Source organism: Anarrhichthys ocellatus, unplaced genomic scaffold (genome assembly GCF_004355925.1).
Source record: "Anarrhichthys ocellatus isolate YVR2014 unplaced genomic scaffold, GSC_Weel_1.0 scaffold24, whole genome shotgun sequence".
Classification (NCBI taxonomy): domain Eukaryota; kingdom Metazoa; phylum Chordata; class Actinopteri; order Perciformes; family Anarhichadidae; genus Anarrhichthys; species Anarrhichthys ocellatus.
Genome location: NW_022280054.1, coordinates 4559404 through 4575274, shown reverse-complemented (window position 1 = coordinate 4575274; position 15871 = coordinate 4559404). Strand labels below are relative to the sequence as shown.

Genomic DNA, 15871 nt, shown 5'->3' with positions numbered 1-15871 from the left:
TCAAATGCATGTGAAAGATGTCGCACATACTGTCAAGCACACAGTCTAAGTCATATTACTCGGAGTAGAGGATGTGATGATTTATTAGAATGATCACAACTATTTTTATACACCCAATTAAAAATCTACACGTTAGTTAGGCCAAAAGGAAACCATATTTAATGTGTGTAAGAGAGACACATCTGATATTCCCTTGTAAATAGTCCCAGATAAATCCTATGTGGACATTGTCAATGATGACGCTGTGCTCAACCCCGTCACAAAGGTGACACATCATCAAGTTTGTCATGATGACCCACACAGCAATCACTCGTCGTCCACACTTTTGTCACATTCCTGACCGTCTCCTCTCTCTCTGCAAAAAGAACAGTACAACACTTTCACGAATGAGCAGAGGTACATTTTAGTGGCAGCTAATGCAAGTTGATACTTGAGACAAAACACACCGAACTTCCAACCTACCTGATTTCAAGATGAGCAACATCGTCATCAGAGAAGCTCTGAATGCTTCTCTATAAAGATGAGCTATTTCAGGCAGATAATGAGCTCTTATGTAATGTATTTCCAAGAGAAAGAAAGTTGAATGAAGCTGAATCAAAAGTCTCAAACCCCTCTTTCTCCCAACTTTCTTCAATACAAATGTTTTAACAAGGCAATTCAATTATACATCCGATGGGCCATGATGTCAGGCAGTGAGCAATGCACCGCTCACTGGATTTAACTGCTTCTGGAGTCACATCTGTCTGAGTCCATTTTAGATAGTAAAATGAATCTCTAAATGTCTCTGTGTGGCACTGTTTGTTTGAGAAGACAGGGATATATTAGCTTGTATCATTCTGTTACTAGGTCTTTTACTGGGATGTGTGGTTTTGTTTTTCCTGCTAAGCCCAGTATTGTCAGCAGAGGGCGCTCTAGGCATTATATACTTGGCATCAGTAGCTAGCTAACAGTAGAGTAGAAGAAAGCCGTCAGCGCGTGATGAGTGAGTTTAAGTATAAACTGGGCAGAGAGTTTCTGACCTCACCTGTATTTATATATTTCAGCAGGTAAACTGATAGTAGATAATATGAGCTCACGTGAGTACAGCCTTAGTAACAACAGCAACAGAGACATTGAATTTGATTGTAGCCGTGAATCAGTTTTGGGTTTTGCTGAGCTTCTATTGTTAAAATTGGTGGAGCTGATTTAAATAGCTAATTCTACTAACTAACTAAGCTAAAAGACTAACTAGTTCTGTGTGAGCTAAAGTCCGTTAAATGTTTTACATATTTATGTTTGGTAATAACTGTGTGAAGCATGGCTGAATTGAGGGAATGTTTACAGCAACATAGTTTAGGAGAGAGCCAGTATCATGCAGGCTGTAGCTAGAGCTAATAATTACTTCTATTGGAATGTTAATGCTAATCGCCGCTAGCATGCTAATGCTATAGCCGGTGTTATTACCTGTATGCTAACCCTCTAAAGTCACGTCAGAGAAATATGTTTTACGGCAGACGTTTTCAAAATAAGAGCTCATTCAATAATGAGCACAATTCATACAGTTTTAAAAGTAGTAATAATACAAGAGCATACTAGTATACATACTAGAGCAATGTTAAATACTTACCTATTATTTACCTGGTGTTTTCATCTAAATTAAGTTTGTCCATTACTTAACCGTAAACCCTGAAAAGAAAGTTAATTGAGAGTAAAGCCAATCAAACTACAGAATTGCCATCAAAATTGGAGCAAAATGTCTCCCACCATCACTGTCAGTTACATTAAAATCTAGTATTAACACTAATACAACTAATTTCAGCTAATTTACAAGGAGCTACAACAATAATTAGTTCTCAAAGGTCTCAATGCTAGAAACAAATTGCCCCGTGGCAGCTAACCTCGTGCATATAATGTTAAAGTGATTTGAAATGGTCTGTAACTAACTGGTTGTCTTGTCCTCTCAGGGCTACTTGCGTCCTCTCAAGCAGCCGGACAGCGGCTCCATAGTGGACCCTCTGCTGGTGGACGAGATGTTCTACCAGATCCCAGAGATCCTGGAGCACCACGAGCACTTCCTGGAGCAAGTTGCCGGCTGCGTCGGCCAATGGCATGATAGGCAGACCGTGGGACACTTCCTCATCCAATCAGTGAGTAGAGATGACGATAAGCGTCCTCTCCTGCTATTTTTAATGATAAGAAATATAATTCATATGAGTCTACTAATGTGTTTGAACTTTACAAAGAGTCAAATCGGGTTTGTTGCTTCCATGATGTTAAAGAGAACAAGTTACTGTGGAAAGCCAACTGTAACCAAGTGACTTTAGTGTCTTACTGAAGAGTTTTCTTCTTGCTCTCTTCTGTAGGAATGTATTTAGCATGTGTTCGCATTGTTAGCTCGTGTATGCGATATGTAAGGTGAGTGTGTGAGACAGTTAACCTCAGACACTAGCAGTAATCCCTTTACGTCTACGAATCCAACACAGCAAAGGCTGGTGTTGTGTGGAAGAGGCTCCGGAAATTCTAAACGTTGTGTATATAACTATGAATTATAGAAATTCTGTTCAGAAGATTCAGTGCACTTTGCTTCTCTGGGACAGTTTTATTGCTTCACTGTGTGTTTGTTTTTATTATCTCTGCAAGATAAGCTCAGGACAGAAGTTCAGCTCTGTAAAATGGTGGTTTTCTTTGTCATTATTCAAATGCATTCACGTTTTATACAGGTTCTTGTACATGTTTTGAGACAGTAGTTGATCAATCTGGAGGTCTTAGCTTTGGGAACCGGTGGGTCGCCGGTTCAAGTCCCCGCTAGACCGGGCACTACAGAGCTACCCTTGAGGAAGGCATCAGACCCCAAACTGCTCCCCCTGTCTTACAATAGACAGTGACAATAGAAGTTGATTCATATTTATTGTTATCATATTTATAAATTATTATATTTTGAAGTTTGATTCCACAAATTTTCTAAAAATTGGACTTTTCTGATGTACTAAAGTGCAGCAGTCAAAGCAACTTGTACAGACACATAAACTGTATCTGACTACACGAGAGCTTAAATGAATAAACAGTCCTTAAAAAGCATTATTGGACTGAAGGGAAGCTGTTTTTATTGAAGAGACAGTTGGCAACACTGGTTTAATATTTTGTTTTCCCGGTGACCTCTTGTCGACCTGTTTAAAGTTTCCCACGACCCGAGGGTGGCTCTCAACCTAGACCGTTCAAAAACAAGTGCTCTCAAACATCCGCGTTGGACTAAATGTCAGGTTGAAAGAGAATGAAAGAAAAAATGACTTCTAGCTTCAGTTGTAACGGCTATAACAGTTTACATGAAGTCAAAAGAAGCACATATATTCCTGTTTCTTCACAGTCAGACTTATAGACCAGAATGCAGTGCGGCCACAGCTTTTGTTTTGTATTAGGTGGGGTGAAAAAAACCTCACGCTCTTGCTATGTTAATGCTATTGTTATCCCGCTCAGCACCTCACAGCGTGAATGAAACAACTGGAGACACAAACTGTCACACAATGACAATGGGTCTAAGGGAAAGACGAGCAGTTAAAGAAGTAGATTGAGGAAAACTACAACACTTCATACGTTTTATATACATTGTGAATAGGAAAGGAATGGCAACAGAAGAACACAGCGGAGAGAGAAGTAAGGTTGTTGCTCAGCTGTGGTAGAGCCTCCCCCACTGCTCACACTGAGCCTCAGCCTCCCACCCTCCTCCTCCCCTTTGTCTCCCGCCGCTGCAGCTTTTCAATGTGCAACAGCCTGTAGTGATCTCAGGCCTCGTTGGCGCAGTAGGCAGCGCGTCAGTCTCATAATCTGAAGGTCGTGAGTTCGAGCCTCACACGGGGCACTTCTTTTGGTTCAGCTGTCTGCCGTTTACAGCGGCAGAGGGATCCAGCAAATGTGCTGTGCCATTGTTTTATGCTTTGTGGGAAATGTCCCCACAACCGGGGTATTTTACACTGCACTGAATCAGTTCTCGTTTGTGTTTGTAGACACTCTGCTCTCTCTGCGCCCTGTAATGACAGACGGTTAACAGAGCTACGGCTAGATCAGTTGATGATATATTTAGAACATTTAGTTTCACCGTCTACATGAAGTAGAGATGGAGAGCGTTCCTGTTCTCTCTCTGTCTCCTCTTCTGGGACTAGTCCTGAAGTTGTCCTCAGATTTTATATCTCTGTCCTCTTACTGTTCCTCAAGACTAAGGCTACATCCACACTAATACTTTTTCATTTAAAACAAAAGCGATCTCTGTCCACACGGGAGTTTCAGCAGCGTGTGTGAAATTATTTACGTCCATACTAGCAAGCCTGAAAACAAATATCACATGAAGTTTTATTTTTCAAACTTAGTTACAACGCTGCAAGTCAAACTCATCCGTCCTCGGGAGCGTTTCTAAACTTTTCCGTTGCTCTAAAGCGGCTGACTAGTGTGGACGCTCAGTGTAAACGTAGCAAACGATGTGCGTTTTAAAAATGGAAACGTAGCAGTGTGGACATGGCCTGATGGAGGAGAGGACACTGGGAGATGGATGATGAAAGAGAAATGCAGAAGAGGGTCGGGCTATTTCATGACTCTGACGTAAAACACACATTGTGGATTATTACACTGTTTGTGTCTTTCAGTCCCTCTATTTGTGAAAGGAAAGCAGGTCAGGGTGAATCATCTGTGTGTGTTTATGTGTATGTTTGATGGAGTGAAAGAACTATTATTCTATTATATTCGGCGAAAACACCAAGGTATAATGATTTATTTACACAGTGACGAACACAGGACATACTCAACGTTGACCGTTGAGAACATATAATTAGCCCACAGTCAACCAAAATAGCAATGCGGTGAAAACAAACAGCTGAAACGATTATTAAATTATCAAAATAATTCTATTTTTATTTTGTTATTTATCAATTAATTGACTAATTGTTTCAGGTCTAATAGATTAATTGCATTTTGTTGAAGGGAGACGTGTGCAGTGATAACATAGAGGTTGACCTGCTGTATAATCCTCTTACCAGCACCTCACATATTCTTAACCAACTTTCTTTTGCTAACAGGGTTGTGGTTCAAACGTTGAACAAGCCATCGTCACATAAAGGTTTACGCACAGTAATTTAAAATATGCTCTTCTGCTTTTCCTCCAGTTCTCCAAAGAGACGCTCGCTAATATGTATTCAGCGTACATCGACAACTTCCTCAATGCCAAAGATGCTGTGAGGATTGCCAAGGAGGCCAAGCCAGCGTTTCACAAGTTCCTGGAGGTGAGTGTTCGACAGGACGTCCCGTTTGCTCCGGGCAGCTGCTCTCATGTGTGCGTTTGGAAAACTGGCAACTTAGTCGAGATGTTTTCGTCGTCTGGTGGAAGAGCCTTTAACCAGCTTTCAGAGCATGAAAGCTTCTTTGTTGTCCGTGTTTGTCAAAGTTTAAATTGTGTATATGCTAAAGTGTGTGTGTGTGTGTGTGTGTGTCCTGTCTTGTTCCTCCAGTTTGTCCAGGAAGGTATTCCTGTTATTTTTCTGTTTAAAAGAGAGACATGTGATTGTTCTTTCTCTACAGGAATGGATATACATCCACTGTATTTAGACACACTGGCTTCAAATACAATTTTTGTGCTAATATCCTCATTTCTAAATTCGATTATGTCAAATTTAATGCGAGGAACTGTGTTTTTTTCCTCAGCTCAGGAGATCTGAAGGATCTTAAATGTTTACCCAATGCAAGAAAACTACTGAAATATATTTTCTCTTTCAGTAAATATATATCTTTTTTGATCTTTCTGGGTGTGGAATTATAAATAAGGACTAATTACTGTCTCAAATCATCTCTTTAAACCAATTCAACCAGATGATTTGTCTTAAAAACCCTGGAATATATTAGCACTATGTCCAGTTAAACATGGTAGACCACTCTTCACCAGAAATACACGTATGGGAATAACACCACAGACAGAAGCGCCGATGCAGAAATTGTAATCAGGCACCACAAAAAGCTGCCGTGTCCTCGTCCTGTTCTCAGTTTTCAACCACAGAGAGCTTCATGTTTTTAGAGTGGAGTCACGTCGCCATCCTGTGGTGGAGACTTGAATTGCAACACATCTCGTTACTTGAGCTTACTCGTGTCTCCATCCTCCTCCTATCTTCACCCCCTTACAGCAAAACATGCGTGAGAACAAGGAGAAGCAGGCTCTGGGGGATCTGATGATCAAACCAGTCCAGAGGATTCCTCGATATGAGCTGCTGGTGAAGGTGAATAATCCTCCTTTCTGTATTCTGTTAAGTAGCCTCATCCTGTGTTTAGAAGCTCACATAGAGGCAGATTAATTAATTCATTTGTGTTTGTTTTGTGTTCAAGGACCTGCTCAAGCACACCCCAGAGGATCACCCGGACCACCCGTACTTACTGGACGCCCAGAGAGACATCAAGCGATTGGCTGAGAGGATCAATAAGGGGCGTCGCTCCGCTGAGGAGGCGGAGAGGGAGGCCAGGGTCATCCAGGAGATTGAGGCGCACATAGAGGGAGTTGAACATGTGAGATCTATACATCACAGTAAAGATAAAATGCAAAGCAGACTGTCCTCTTGGTTAATTGATTAATTTCACGTCACAGGATATAAGAAAATGTTATGGTATATTAAGTGATGTGTGTGTGTGTGTGTTTGTGTGCGTTTGTGTTAGATTCTGAACCCCCAGAGGAAGTTCTTGAGACAGGAAATGGTCATGGAGGCGGTAAGAAGTACTTTCTGAGTTGACAACTATTTGTAGCATAGTAAGGTTTCTGTATTCATGTCGAGGAGAATAAGTCAAAGTAATGGGACTGATTAAAGAGGACTGTGTCATGAATATAATATTGTGTTAAAAGTGATCCAGAGCCAAAGGTAAGATTGTCTGAGCTTCTCTTCTCTTTTGTCTGTCTCTCTCTCTCTCTGTAGAAGACAGTCGGTGGGAAGAAGGACCGTTCTCTCTTCCTCTTCAGTGATCTGATCATCTGCACCACTCTCAAGAGGAAGTCTGGCTCATTAAGACGCAGCTCCATGAGCCTGTACGTGACACACGCACACACACACACACACACCAAGCCATCATAATACAGTTTCCAAACCACATTGCCCCCTGGTGTTGTACAATAGGTCACGTTTGTCCTCATTTTCTCTTTCTATCTCTTCTTCTTCTTATTCTGCTCTCTCTCTCTCAGATACTCTGCTGCGAGTATGATTGATACCTCCAGTAAATACAAGTTCCTGTGGAAGCTTCCCCTGGAGGACGTGGAGGTGGTGAAAAGTAAGGCTCCAGCTATTGATGGCATGAAACGCATTCCTGTCACTTCAATATTTTCTTCATCATGATGGTGTTTTAATTTGAAATACATCTCTGCTTTAGGCTCCACTCAGGCAACAAACAAGGAGAGCATCCAGAAGATGATTAGTCGATTAGACGAGGATGTCAGCACTCTGGGTCACATCAGCAAGCTGTCTGAGACCCTCAGCTTCCCACATCAGGTACTGTGGACCGGCGCACACACACACCCCATGTATCACTGTGTCTTCACTTCTGTTTTTTTGTACACAATGAGTAAGAATGACTTTATTTACATCTGTCTTATTGTCTTCTGTCTATGATACGGTACGACATCTAACGGCCTTTTCTTTTCTTGCTGTTTCCGTCTCTCTCAGTCCCTGGACGAGGTGATAAAGGACCTGATGTCATCGGTGCACAGGGAGCTGTCGGAGAAGCAGTCTCTGGCCTTCAGCATGACCTTCTTGCCCACAAAGCTGGAGTTCACCACGGCCTCCGCCGAGAGCAGCTTCGTCTTCGAGTTCACTTCGCCTGACACGCGCTCCAACTTTGAACAGGCCTTTGAAGACGCCAAGAAGAAGTTAGGTGAGTGAAAAAGGGAAACATTATTTCCTGTAGTGTAGCGTGTCAGGCACAGTAGACAAAGGAGATAGCAGCAGCAGCAGCAGCAGCATGTAGATGCAATGGTTTCATTTCATGTCAAGTTGGTTTTATTTATATAGCCCAATTTATCACAATTTTGCCTCAAGGGCTTTACAATCTGTGCAGCATATGACTTTGACTCTCCTCAGGTTAAGTATAAACTCTCAGATCATTTGCAATAAGCACCTTAAATTATTGTTGCTGCCGTTTTCTCAACTGTCAATGTGCCGATGTGTTTAGCAATGAATAAGGACCAGTGGGACCCAGAGTTTCTGAAGGCTATTCCTATCATGAAGACGCGCAGTGGAATGCAGGTGAGATTCTGTGTTTACATGTAGATGATTTAGACCAGCTTTCTTTACAAATGTACAAACGTAATCAATGCGCCGTTGTTTGTCTCCAGTTTTCGTGTGCCTCTCCCAGCCACAGCTGTCCCGACAGTGGTTGTGAGGTGTGGGTGTGTAACAGTGATGGATATGTGGGACAGGTGAGACACTATTATTATAATAGTCCATGTGCTTTCTGGTGGTGGAAAAAAACAACACAATTTAACAGTTGCAGTTAAAGCTTGACTGATGATGATGCTTTCTCACTGCAGGTGTGTCTGTTGAACATCAAAGATGAGCCCACAGTCGAGGCCTGTATCGCCGTCTGCTCAGCGAGGATCATATGTATCGCTGCCGTACCCGGACTCAAGGGAAGGTCAGTACACACACACACACACACACACACACACACAATTGCATTAACAAAATGCTTAATCTGCACCTGTCTGGTTCATTGATTCGATCCCTGACCGATGACTCTTGACCTCGTAGGGAGCGCGGATCAGAGCCCACTCTGGCCACAGCCTCCGCAGCAGCGGGTCACACCCAGCAGCAGCTCCACATATCTATCTGTCAATCATCTCTGGAGCTGACAGAGCAACCCACAGGTTAGTCCATGAGGGCTTTACAACATGACGAGCAGCAACAGCTGTTAGCTGCTATAGTATAATCCTATCTGTTGATATTATTGGCCTGTATGAATGGCATCGACTTCTATTCTACTTGTATACACTGCAGTTTTTGTTTGGATGCATATTTTCACGATGAACTGATTGTTTGCAGGACCAGGGGCGGAGCTTGTTCCTTTTGACAGCGATGACACGGATGACGAGGATTCACCCAGTCCCTCCTCTACTCTACAGAGTCAGGCCAGTCACTCCACCATATCCTCCAGCTACGGCAGTGAGTAAAAATAACACTCCAGTCTCACACACGCACACACACACACACACACACACTTAAATACTTAAACTCTCATTTCCTCCTCTAAGATGACGAGGGCCCCAGCTCCAAGGACATGGCCACAGAGACCACCAGCAGTGAGGAGGAGCAGGAGTTCCCGGTGGCGAGCTCCTACGGAGCCCCCGGGATGTTGGGGGTGGGCGGAGGAGGAGGAGGCCGCGGCAACACGGAGAGCGCCATGGACGGCCGCGCCATGCGCCGCTCCTCTCGGGGCTCCTTCACCCGGGCCAGCCTGGAGGACCTGCTCAGCATCGACCCGGAGGCCTACCAGAGCTCAGTGTGGCTGGGCACAGAGGATGGATGGTGTGTGTGACACACACACACACACACTCATGTACACAGATGAATTAAGTTTAGTTTTCTGTTTGCACATAGAAAATGTTGGTTATTAAAGCACTGATTTCATCACCTAACCTCCTATCATGCCTCTGTTCCCGTTAGCATCCATGTGTACCAGTCCTCGGACAACATCCGTAACCGTAAGAACAGCATGAAGATGCAACACTCAGCCTCCATCCTCTGTATACTGTGAGTTCCCTTCTTTTCCACCACTTTGCCTTTAAAAAGTAATAATAATAGTGGAACTTATGCTGCTTTAGACATTAGAAAATGTGAAGCCACAAGGAGGGAAAGCTATTTTTTTCATCTCATTGTGTGCTTTACTTGACATCCCTCCTTTTCTTTTTCCTCCTACAGGTATTTGGACAACAAAGTGTTTGTGGCATTGGCCAGTGGAGAAGTGATCGTCTATCAGAGGGAAGCAGGTAAGACGGGCGGGTGGAGCAATTTTTGTTTCTGTGGAAGCTGAAGCATTTTTCTGAACATTATCTTTAAATGGCTGCTACTGGGAGTGCTGACATTATCGTTATTCCAGCTTGCTTCAACCACTTAAGTATCCAAATTATTCATGTTTTTGTATTCTCCCCCCCCTTAATCTCAATCTGCAGGTAGTTTCTGGGACCCTCAGTCTTCTCAGACCTTAGTTCTGGGCACGCCCAGTAGCCCCGTCACCAAAATGGTTCCCGTGGGAGGAAAGCTTTGGTGTGGCTCACAGAACAGAGTGCTTATTATCAACACAACTACACTGGTGCAAGAGGTGGGTAGAAGGATGGACCAAAGTGTGTACGGGTGGATGAGGGACAATGCAGACAGAACAATCACTGTGTGTGTGTGTGTGTGTGTGTGTGTGTGTGTGTGTGTGTGTGTGTTCTCTGGCTCTCAGCACTGGTTCCAGGTGGGCACAGACAGCAGTCGGTGTGTGACCTGCATGGTGGCGTACGGTCAGGGTGTGTGGTTGGCATTGCAGGGAAGTGCACATGTGAAACTCTACCACGCTCAGACCTTGGAGAGTCTGACGGAGGTGGACGTGGCGCCTGCTGTGCATAAGATGCTTGCAGGTAAAACAAGATTTTTTTAGAGTGACAGAAATGTGTTTACATATTGTATTTCTGTCTTTAATCCCCAATTTAAAATATCTTCCCTGTCCTCTATCCTCCATCATTCTCTCTCCACTATCTCTCCCTTTTCTCCTCCCTACATCCTCCCCACTTTTCCCTCCCCCCTCGCCTACACCCCATTGTCTCTTTTGTCTCTCTCGCTCTCTCCATTCAGGTGCAGACGCGATCATCAGACAGCACAAAGCCGCCTGTCTGAGAATCACAGCGTTGCTGGCCTGTAAGGATCTGCTGTGGATCGGCACCAGTGCAGGTAAAAACATACCAAAATACATTTAGCTCGATGATTTCACCGAAGTAGCATTTAGTTTCCCTCAGAAACGTCATTCACATGCAAACAGCATTACAAAAGTCATAACGGATATGTCGTATTTAGTGTTTATTAGATGAACTGATTAGATTTTGTCGGTCAAAGATCACTGTGTGTATGTTAATTATGACAATTTCACACAATTGTCTTGACATTTTGGACAGACATGGATGTAAACTACAATACGACTGTTTAGCAGAGAAATACAACCGTGAAGGCGTTAATTATAGTCTTTCAATAAAAAGAAAGTGTGTTTTAAGATGGTGTTCTTCTGCAGGGGTGGTCCTTACGCTGGTGATCCCGGCAGTGAGCTCGGGAACCGGTGCCGGGACACTGAAAGTCCCCCAGGTGCCGATGGGCTCGGCTCACGGACACACGGGACACGTTCGGTTCCTCACATCCATTGAACTACCGGAAGGGTTCGACATGAGCTTCCCTCCGACAACAACTGACTCCACAGGTAGTTCAATGCTTGTTATGTGCACTCTCGTCTACTTTTGCAGCACAAAAATTGAACAACTTCACCGAAATTTTATCATCCCTTTAATCCGCTCCTCTCTGTTTTTAGGCAACCAATCTCAGAGCAGCACAGTTGACGGGAACCTCCAGAGGCGTGACTCGGCGCGGCGCCGAGCCTCGGCCCACATCCCGTCAAAAACCAACCATCTGGTCATTTCCGGCGGCGACGGCTACGAGGACTTCCGACTCACCAATAGCAGTGAAACGGTCGGACGGGACGACAGCACCAACCATCTTTTGCTTTGGAAGGTCTGAGGCCATCGACCCCCGGTGTGAACAAACCCGCCCCAACCTCCTCTGCACAAGCTCCCGCCCTCTCCACATCGGACTCGTCACTTTTTTGGTGTTGCTGTGGTCTTCTGCTCAGTTCCACCAAGTCTCTATGTGCGTAATTTGGCTGCCAACTCCCTCCTGGACCTTTTTAATGAGTATGATCATGTCAAAGCCAGTTTTTACCGTGTTGATGTTTCTGATGGTGTGCGTCGTTGCTCTCTTGAGTGGTGTCTGTGCGTGTGCATTTCCTTTTTTTTTTTTGGCATCTGCAAATATTGTCTAGAAAAGCGTCTTTAAACTCGAGTCTTCGCTGAAGGAGACAGAAGAAGAGACGGAGAAGGAGGAAAGAAACTTTCACACGTGGATGTATGTTTAGACTGTGAAGAGGACAGGAGGTAGAAACAGGACGTCTGAGTACATCAACCCTTCACCCCATCATCACTTCATCTTAGCCTGAACTGCAGATAAAATGCCTCCTGATGATCAGAGGTAAATGTCATGTAAAAGTGAAATACACCATCACAGACTAGTTCGATGGATATTCTGAATTCATTTCTGCAGTCGGAGCTCAAGATTGGAAGAGAGGTTCAGCTGATGTCTGTGAGCTTTTAAAAAGACAAAAACAACGTCTCCACGATCATTGCTTATAGATGCCAGACTACTAACGTCCTCTTTTCTCCTGTTGAGGGAGAGTGAATATCATTAAAGTGCAATATGTGGCAAGGGTATCTAGCAAGACACACACACACACACACACACAGACAGACATTAATGCACACATCCTCTCACTGAATAGGAAGCATAAATGTGTTTTTTCCACAGATAATCACTTTGTATCTGATTTTCTTATTTCATTTTTGTTTTGTCAGTATAAGATGACATGAACGTAGATGATGCCCGCTGCTGGAGTTGAGCAGGAAAAGTGCATTTGGAGACGTTCCTCCTGAACACGACTATGCCAAAGCCTTGTATGCGTTACAGTTTTGACATGAAATGTTTTTGTTTGTTCAGCAGAAATCCGGAGCTGAAGTTACTGACTTCTATGACGCTATAGGCTGTGGTAGCAGATTAACGATAGTGATGTACAGTATTTATGGTTTTGATTTTTAGCGCCGCCTTTTTCCAGCACTTAATTTATAGAAGATCTAGTTTTCACTTTTTGTTTAGGAGTTGAAGAACAAGCAGGCCCGGACTCGAGTAGCGGAATAGATAACTAGGCGTAGTTTGGTTCAGGCAGACATGCACACAGCGGGGGGTTGCATACACTCATCTATTGGTTGTTTGTGCCCAAAAGACTCAGACTGCGGACTCATCCCAAAATTCCCCTCACGCTGTCTCTGAACACAGCGCAATCCTTATCTTGAAACAGACAGTCGTGTGTTCGGGTGCTGAACGCAAAGAGATGCTCAACCATTTCTATTATTTGACAGCTTCACGGTGCGTATTGTGTCACAGGACGTGTGGCGCTAAGATGTGTCGTTACACCCCCGATGCACGCGCTTGATTTCAGTATTGATCGTTGGAGAACGAGTTGCATGTGGTGTGTTTGTGAGGAAAGAGATACAAAGTAGGTCAGAAGGACAAATGCTGAGCACCTGCACGTGCCTTCAGAAGGCTAAAAGTTAAGCCCTTAAACACACACACACACACACACACACACACACACAGTGAAAAGCTCTCGGCTCTCACTCGCACTGCAGCAGAAGTCAGAGGGAAGTGAAAGGTGCCTCTGACTCGTCCTTGCACACACTCGCATGTTGGCGTCAGGCTACATCAGGCTTTGTGGGGTTAAGCAGAGATCGTCTTTGGTTCCTCCAAACCTAGAAAGCCTTGTTGCACTTTGCCGGCCATCTGGGCGCTCACCTCAGAACGCAAGTGAGCTCTTTACCTTTGTGAGTGTAAAGGCCTCTGTGTGTGTGTGTGTGTGTGTGTGTGTGTGTCTGTGCGTGTGTCTGCAACCTCCGTAAGTGCTCTGTTACTCAGTTAAGAAGTATGAGAAGGACATTGGGACTTTCTGCCCAGAATGTAGGCTAAATTACAGTTAGCTTGTGGTAGCATGTATAGAATACAGCAGAGGAAAGTTTGACAATTTGAGCAAATGTTACAGGACGAGTTCAACACTTTGGGAAATACGCTTATTCGGTTTCTTGTCGAGGAGTTTGACACCCCTCTCTAAGACGAGCGTGATATTATCTTCTCAGCTAACGCGAAGAAAAAAAGGGAACAAGGTTATTTCCCAAAATGTTTAATTATTCCTTTTACGTCCTCTAAGGTTTAAGGTAGCAGAAAGTGTTTTTTTATGTTATGTATGATTCACATCAAATTATTAATATTTGCCATGAGCTGCCCGGTCATCCAATGAACATGCTGTATATCTATGCTGGATGTAGAGGGTTGGAGAGCTCCTTCGGGTGGAGTCTTATGTTGTCTGTGAGAAATGATGTGGAGGAACATCGGTGTGCCATCTCTGCTGAGTCGGGCAACGGAGAAACTAAATCACTTAGTGTCCTGGGGCTGAAACCGAAACCTTGGAGTCAATAATTCTCAATTCAGCCGATTCAGAAAGTTGGTAGGTTTTCTTTTTAAATCAGAAAAAAAATTGGCTGAAGAATATACTTTTACATTCACATGGTAGTCACATAAATACTAATGACTGAACACTATTTTCAGCAGTTGCATTTTATGTTTTAAACGCAGTGTAATGAGTTTGACTCTTTATTTTACAGACATACAAGCATGCACACGAACACACCGCGTCTTAGATATGAAGTAAACCTAGATGCTATAACTTGACCCGGACAGAGAGAATGAAAGAGAAGAATCGCATCAAACACATCCTATCATCACTAACTCTCACTGAACATGTTGGTTATCCTCCTCGTGCCCGTATGTGAAAGAAGTCTTTATTGTTGTAAATATTGGTATATATTGCCTTTTTTCTGTAAATAGTGCACCCACGGTACTCAATTGTTGATATGAATCTAATGGCATATTTTTATATATTTGTCTAAGTTTTTGTTTGTACCCCCTCCTTCCCCCTTTCTGGCATGCGCTGTCGGTGACGTTTAAATTATAACTGTCGTAGATCTTTCCGAAAGAAGACGAGAAGTTTTGGCATCGAGGTTTTCTCTGTTGGCTCTGAAACGTGCGTTTGCGTCGTCTACAGGAAGGAAAACAACAACAACAACCTGCTCACAACTCTGTTGATCTCGCCCTGGTTACGTCCTGTATGGAGCTGCTCTCGTTTAGTCACTGTGGGTTCCTCTGTAAATAAATCAGTTCACTGGTGCCCACTTCGTGCCTGTTCTTTCTTTCGGCTGGTGAGGTGTGGCTCTCTTGAGATTGAGATTATTGATTTACTGATTATCTGCCGATTTAAAAACTCATCATATTTGGGTTTCTCCAACCTGGAACGAGGGCTACTATCTGGGTTTCTGATATGATGCTTAGGTGCACCAAACATAGACATGATACCCAGGAACGCATTTATAAGTTGAACGCTAATGTGCCTTAAATGCTCACTTTACCCTAAATCAATTAGTCGATCAACAGCAAATGAATCTGCAATAATTGATTCATTAATTGATCAATCGATTTCTAATTGTTTAAAGGAACAGTGTGTAGCATTTAGGGGGATATATTGACAGAAATAGAATGTAGTAATGATCACCTAAAAATACGAGTTGTGTTGCTACCGCAGAATGAGCCCTTTACATCTTCGGAGCAGGTCCTCTTCATTGTGTTTCTACAGTAGCCCAGAACGAGCACAAATCACTGGCTCTAGATGGGCCAACTTGTTGCCTCTTCATCTCTGACCCTGACATTCCCCCTCTGGTCTTTACAGTAACAATGGATAGTAAATAAATATAAATACAGTGGACTCAGGTCTAATGATGAACTCCTTCAGTCAGCCGCTCTGACCATAACACAGTTACAACGGTGTTTTTTTTTTTTTTTTTTTTTTTTTTATCAGCACACTTCTGTGTCACTCAACTATTCATTTTACTTCAGCCCACTGACCCACAATGTAGTGTATTGTGATATGATAGCCCTGCAGTATATATAGGGGAAGCTGTATGAATGCAGGCCATTCAGGACACACAAAT

General features: G+C 43.5%; 1 protein-coding gene and 1 non-coding gene across 2 annotated transcripts in view; both read left to right on the top strand.

Annotated features, from left to right (window-relative positions):
- arhgef17 (Rho guanine nucleotide exchange factor (GEF) 17) overlaps window positions 1-15054 on the top strand; it is a 54223-nt gene extending 39169 nt beyond the window's left edge. The window contains exons 3-24 of the mRNA XM_031860651.1: window positions 1944-2126; window positions 5130-5246; window positions 6138-6230; window positions 6337-6513; window positions 6661-6711; window positions 6915-7024; window positions 7178-7263; window positions 7363-7481; window positions 7656-7863; window positions 8161-8234; window positions 8324-8407; window positions 8519-8622; window positions 8739-8854; window positions 9030-9149; window positions 9239-9512; window positions 9651-9737; window positions 9906-9973; window positions 10157-10305; window positions 10432-10606; window positions 10821-10916; window positions 11251-11433; window positions 11542-15054. Of these exons, the coding sequence (XP_031716511.1) occupies window positions 1944-2126; window positions 5130-5246; window positions 6138-6230; window positions 6337-6513; window positions 6661-6711; window positions 6915-7024; window positions 7178-7263; window positions 7363-7481; window positions 7656-7863; window positions 8161-8234; window positions 8324-8407; window positions 8519-8622; window positions 8739-8854; window positions 9030-9149; window positions 9239-9512; window positions 9651-9737; window positions 9906-9973; window positions 10157-10305; window positions 10432-10606; window positions 10821-10916; window positions 11251-11433; window positions 11542-11747 (2880 nt within the window). The 3' untranslated portion in view covers window positions 11748-15054. The remainder of the gene's footprint in view (window positions 1-1943; window positions 2127-5129; window positions 5247-6137; window positions 6231-6336; window positions 6514-6660; window positions 6712-6914; window positions 7025-7177; window positions 7264-7362; window positions 7482-7655; window positions 7864-8160; window positions 8235-8323; window positions 8408-8518; window positions 8623-8738; window positions 8855-9029; window positions 9150-9238; window positions 9513-9650; window positions 9738-9905; window positions 9974-10156; window positions 10306-10431; window positions 10607-10820; window positions 10917-11250; window positions 11434-11541) is intronic.
- On the top strand, window positions 3763-3835 carry trnam-cau (transfer RNA methionine (anticodon CAU)). The gene has a single exon. It is a non-coding gene; the product is annotated as a tRNA-Met (tRNA).
- Window positions 15055-15871: the final 817 nt, after the last annotated feature.